The sequence below is a fragment of the Colobus angolensis genome, unplaced genomic scaffold, assembly GCF_000951035.1.
Source record: "Colobus angolensis palliatus isolate OR3802 unplaced genomic scaffold, Cang.pa_1.0 Scaffold213, whole genome shotgun sequence".
Lineage (NCBI taxonomy): Eukaryota > Metazoa > Chordata > Mammalia > Primates > Cercopithecidae > Colobus > Colobus angolensis.
In genome coordinates this window covers 2,316,984-2,322,990 of record NW_012115300.1, presented here as the reverse complement: position 1 = coordinate 2,322,990, position 6,007 = coordinate 2,316,984, and the positions used below count along the sequence as shown (strand labels likewise).

Below are 6,007 nucleotides of genomic sequence, written 5' to 3'. Positions count from 1 at the left end.
TTGAGATGGAGTCTTTCTCTGTAGCCCAGGCTGGAGTGCAGTGGTGTGATCTCAGTTCACTGCAACTACTGCCTCCTGGGTTCAAGCAATTCTTATACCTCAGCCTCCCATGAAGCTGGGACTACAGGTGTGTGCCACCATGTCCAGCTATTTTTTTGTATTTTCATTAGAGACGGGATTTTACCATCTTGTCCAGGCTGGTCTCAAACCCCTCACCTCAGGTGATCCACCTGCCTCGGCCTCCCAAAGTGCTGAGATTACAGGCATGAGCCATTGTGCCCGGCCTAAAAGTATTTTTTAATTAAACACGGTGTCTATACAATTGGTGTTATTAGTCAGGGTTCTCCAGAGAAACAGAACCAATAGGAGATACTTAAATATAAAAGGAGGTTTATTATGAGGAATTGGCTCGTGCAATTATGTAGGCTGAGAGGTCCCATGATCTGCTTTTGCAAGCCGGAGACCCAGGAAAGCTGGTGGTATAATTCACTCCGAGTCCACAGGCCTGTGAACCAGGGGAACTGATGATGTAAATCCCAATCCTAGGAGAAGATGAGATGAGATGTCTCAGCTCAAGTAGTGAGGCAGGAAAAAAAGGTGAATTCCTCCTTCCTCAAGCTTTTGTCTATTCAGGCTCTCAGTGGATTGGATGGTGCCCACACACTGGGGAGGATAATCTGTTGGACCCAGTACACTAATTCAAATGCTAGTGTCATCTAGAAACACCCTCACAGACACTCAGAAGCAATGCTTAATCTAGGCATCCCTCGGCCCACTGAAGTTGACACACAAAATTAACCCTCATGAATGGTTTGTTTATATAGTTGTGCTTTACAAGTAACTGAAGAAAACATTTTAATTAATGACGTCCAATAGTTTGTTAGGTCTTTCTTTCTTTTTTTTTTGAGATGGAGTCTCGCTCTGTCGCCCAGACTGGAGTGCAGTGGCAAGATCTCTGCTCACTGCAAGCTCCGCCTCCCGGGTTCACACTATTCTCCTGCCTTAGCCTCCCGAGTAGCTGGGACTACAGGTGCCCGCCACCACGCCCTGCTGATTTTTTGTATTTTCAGTAGAGATGGGGTTTCACTCTGTTAGCCAGGCTTGTCTCGAACTCCTGACCTCAGGTGATCCACCCACCTCGGCCTCCCAAAGTGCTGGGATTACAGGCGTGAGCCACCACGCCCAGCCTGTTTGTGAGGTCTTTAAGGTGTAGGACCTAAAACATGTTTTTACAGTTCTTTTATATTTTCACTGGCAGGTGTAATGCTTTTTTATTATAACCCAAACAACCAATCCGTAGGCAGAGGACTTTCTTTGGAGGCATATATAGACACAAATATGTATGTGTGTGTGTATCTATCTATCTATCTATCTATTTTTTTTTTGGAAGAGACAGGGTTTAGCTATGTGTGCCCCAGGCTGGACTTGAACTTCTGAGCTCATGCAGTCCTCCTGCATCAGCCCCTTGCATAGCTGGGACTACAGGCATGCATCACTGTGCCTGGCCAATTCTTAAAAGGAATTAAATAAGCTCTCTATTTAGGGGAATAAATTCTTTTTAAGCATCTCACACAGTGTTGGGATGCTGGGAAATGGACTACACACACACACACACACACACACACACACACACACACACACACGCACACATGCACACATATACACAGAGGGAAGGAGCCTGGCTTTTTAAATATATACCATCACTCCTTACATAGGAACGATTCTATCTGTGGTCATGGAAATACCCTGAGGCTTAATTTTTATGCTTGATGTAAAGAATGGATTTTCAAGTTTTATTTTTGCATGTTGTTTTAAAGACCTAGTTTGTATCCCAGAATGTATGAATTGTAGCTTCCTTCTTTGAACTTTGATAGTCTATGCTCACTTTGAATATTAAACACATAGCCTGCAGTGGTAATAATATAACCTTTATTTTTTTCTTTGTATTCACATCTAAAATTTAAGCTACGCTGGCACAGCTTCAGCCTCTTCATATGAAACAGGTTCTTTTCCCTTTTTTTCCATAATTTTTAGGATCACATTTTCACTAGGTATTTGGACTTGGCATGGTATAAGTTTTGAAAATTAACGACATGGAAAGATACTGTTATCTATACAGCTTAACAATGGCAGGGCCAAAATTAGAACTCAGTCTTCATATTTCTGGATTTTTACTATTTTCCTTGAGTTGTGGTGTTAGGATGTGGGTAGAGGGTTTTTAAAGCATGTATTTTGTTTAATTTTAGATTACTGACTTTGAAGAATATTCCTAATCCTTTTGATCCTGAGATTAATTGAAATACTTGTATTTGTTGTTGCTAAATAGAACACATTGGAAAACACTACAGTCCTCATTTTTTTTAAAAAATTATTTCTGAAGTGCTTCCGGTGTATTAGTAAGAAATAAGAATAAAATTTTGTTTGCGTGAAGAATATTACTAACAAAACGTTTCTTTCCTGTATGAGTGATAGTGTCTTACTGATCAATTCTGTACATTTAAAAAATATTTTTTAAAATTATTTTTTGCCTAATTTATGCCATATGCTTAACTGAGCTAAAAATGTCATCTTTCATCACATGACCTACAAGTTCAGTACCAGAGCATTGTTATTTTTTTGACCAGTCTTCTAAAAGCTTGATGTAAAGTTTCAACTGTGTTCCAAGCAGTGGAATATTCATATTGCTTCAATGACAGAGGCCTTCTGTTCTCAGGGGAAGTCTCTTTGCCACCAGCAGGTAGTTGTTACTGAGTATTTACTGAATGAATTGCATGTCTTGTGCTTACAGGAGATGTTCTCGGTCCTTCCATCAATGGCTTAGCCTCATTGATTCGAATGCCCTATGGCTGTGGTGAACAGAACATGATACATTTTGCTCCAAATATTTACATTTTGGATTATCTGACTAAAAAGAAACAACTGACAGATAATTTGAAAGAAAAAGCTCTTTCATTTATGAGGCAAGGTAAGCATTTTAGAGACCTACATTTGTTCGTAGAAAAATATTTGTTTTTTTTTTCAGGTAGGGTTCATTCTAGACCATATTTCAAAATAGGTGGATTTTGTCTTAGGTAAGTGATGGGCTACAGGGTGTTGACATGTGCAGGAAGTGCAAACAATGGAAAGCTGTTACTGTTCTTCCTTTAGCTAACTATTCACTCACTGCTACTAAGATGTTTGTTAGTAATGGCTTAAGAGTTAGTTTCTGGAGGGGACTTGTATTATACTAAGGGATCTGAAATTTAAAACTCCTTAAAAATCTAGAGGAATACTCATTCATTCATTATTTACACATTTGTGGAGTGTTTCTTAGTGCTAGGATCAGTTCTTGTGCCAAAAAAACAGAGGGAGCCAGGGCCTGTCTTCTTAAGGAATTCGCTGCTCAGTGGAGAAGATGGTTTGTATGTAAATAGATGCAGTGCTGTGTGGTGGGGACCTTCTCGGTGCATGTGGAGAAACAGGAACACTTTTACACTGTTGGTGGGATTGTAAACTAGTTCAACCATTATGGAAAACAGTATGGCAATTCCTCAAGGATCTAGAACTAGATGTACCATATGACCCAGCCATCCCACTACTGGGTATATACCCAAAGCATTATAAATCATGCTGCTATAAAGACACATGCACACGTATGTTTATTGCGGCACTATTCACAATAGCAAAGACTTGGAATCAACCCAAATGTCCATCAGTGACAGACTGGATTAAGAAAATGTGGCACATATACACCATGGAATACTATGCAGCCATGAAAAAGGATGAGTTTGCGTCCTTTGTAGGGACATGGATGCAGCTGGAAACCATCATTCTTAGCAAACTATCACAAGAGCAGAAAACCAAACACCACATGTTCTCACTCGTAGGTGGGAACTGAACAATGAGATCACTTGGACTTGGGAAGGGGAACATCACACACCGGGGCCTATCATGGGGAGGGGGGAGCGGGGAGGGATTGCATTGGGAGTTATACCTGATATAAATGATGAACTGATGGGTGCTGACGAGTTGATGGGTGCAGCACACCAACATGGCACAAGTATACATATGTAACAAACCTGCACGCTATGCACATGTACCCTAGAACTTAAAGTATAATAAAAAAATAAAAAAAAAATTAAAAAAAAAAGAAAATAAAATGTCAAGCAGATGGGGGTTAGGGGAGAAATGTTTGTATGAAGAGGACCTGCTGGACCCTGAGGAAATGCCATGCTAGTGAAGACTGTATCCTGAATCATTAAAAGGTGGCAACTGTTCACAGGCATCCAGATCCTTTGTTATGGCAACTTGTTAATAATAGCAGTTGACATGAGTTTAGTGTGTCCTGTGTGGCAGGCAGTATTCTAAGCACTTTACATCTCATACCTCATTGAAGGCTCACCATTAGTATTAGTATGATCCTGTTTTTTTGCAGATGAGGAAGCTGAGGTGTGGAAAAGTTAGTTAACTTGTCCAGGGTCATATAGTCGTATAGAGCTGGGATTTGGACTCTGAGCCTATGCTCTTGACATCCATACCTAGGAGGAAACAAAGAGATGTGAGACACGTTTAATGATAATGGTAAAGTAAATTTGATTTTCTGAAATACTCCGAAAGCCAACCAAAAATTACAGTCTCAGTTTTTCATTTCCTTATTAGTGGACCTCTAGCACAAACTCTCTGGCTATTTCTCTCTGCACAATTTGTGTGATATATCCTGTCCATCAAATTCATGAGGATTAGAAGGGCTCACACAAACTGATTAAAAATGAGGATTCACTATAATCTAAGAAAAATGTAGTTCCACACTTTCCAGCTCCTATTTTTTTTAGTTTTTGTTTTTTATAACAAATGGATTAAATGAAAAGTAGAGGCAAGCTATTAATTGATTGCTGATTTTTCCACAGAAGAATTAGAAAAATGGTGTCGGTAAAGACACCATTTTAATATGAGCTTTTCTTCCAGTTTCCTTTATTGTGTAGAGATTTTTGAATTCTAAACTAGTTCTATGTAATGACAGTAATAGCAACTAAGTCTGTTTAAATGTTTTATGCATGTTTCATTTAATTCTCACAAAAACTCTAGGAGTAGGTGTACTATTATTATTTCCATTTTATAGATGAGGAAATTGAGGTACAGAGAGGTTAAATAATTTACCCATGGTGGCCTGGCTCCACCGTCTACCTTGTTCCTCAGAACACTATGGGATAATTCTGATTTGCAATGTTCTCGGGTTTTTAGAAGCAATGGGATATGTTGGAGAGGACCAGGAATCGGGACGGGGTGCTTGAGTATCACCACTGTGTAAGAAGTCTCACTGGAGGTTTTGATAAAATAGTAAGGGAGGAACATGGGATCCTGTAGGGAAGGAGGCACCGAAGGTTGGAATATGGAGTGTCAGATTAGACTGAAGTAAGCTATAAGGTGTTGGGTTTAAGTAGATGAGCTAGAGTCAGTGTCTGAAGATCTCCCTGGGATAGGATGGCATAGACAAAGGCTGAGTGGGAGTCAAGGGGTTGTGGGTCAGGAACAATGCAGTGTATGAGACCACAAACCAAGGGAGACCAGCGTTTAGAATCAGGGCTGAGTGTGGCCTGAGTTCTGATGTGGGGAAGGACATAGTGGTATATTTTCTCTTAGATTAGGGCCAGACCCTGCAGGCACTGTGACCAGCCCTGAAACGCAGCAGGTGGTTAGGTCCTCTGGGAAATTTGTAGAGCTCCAGCAGTTGGAATTTCCTGTATAGAGCTGCCCATGTAAAATTATCCTTGTTTATACACGTTTGTGGATTGGTCATGTTTTAAATATATACATACAGGAATAACCTTTTTCAAACTTTATGATAATTAAATTTAAGTGGTACCAACTGGTCTCTGTGGTATATTGTGTGCCATGCTAAAAACAAATGAGATCTTTTATTTTATTTTATTTTATTTTTTATTATACTTTAAGTTCTAGGGTACATGTGCATAACGTGCAGGTTTGTTACATATGTATACTTGTGCTATGTTGGTGTGCTGCACCCATC

At 39.8% G+C, this 6,007-nt stretch overlaps 1 protein-coding gene across 1 annotated transcript in view; it reads left to right on the top strand.

The window, feature by feature from the left end:
• Positions 1-6,007, top strand: part of CD109 (CD109 molecule) — a 147,645-nt gene that overhangs the window by 106,911 nt on the left and 34,727 nt on the right. Inside the window, exon 23 of the mRNA XM_011942956.1 lies at positions 2,789-2,965. Within this exon, the coding sequence (XP_011798346.1) occupies positions 2,789-2,965 (177 nt within the window). The remainder of the gene's footprint in view (positions 1-2,788; positions 2,966-6,007) is intronic.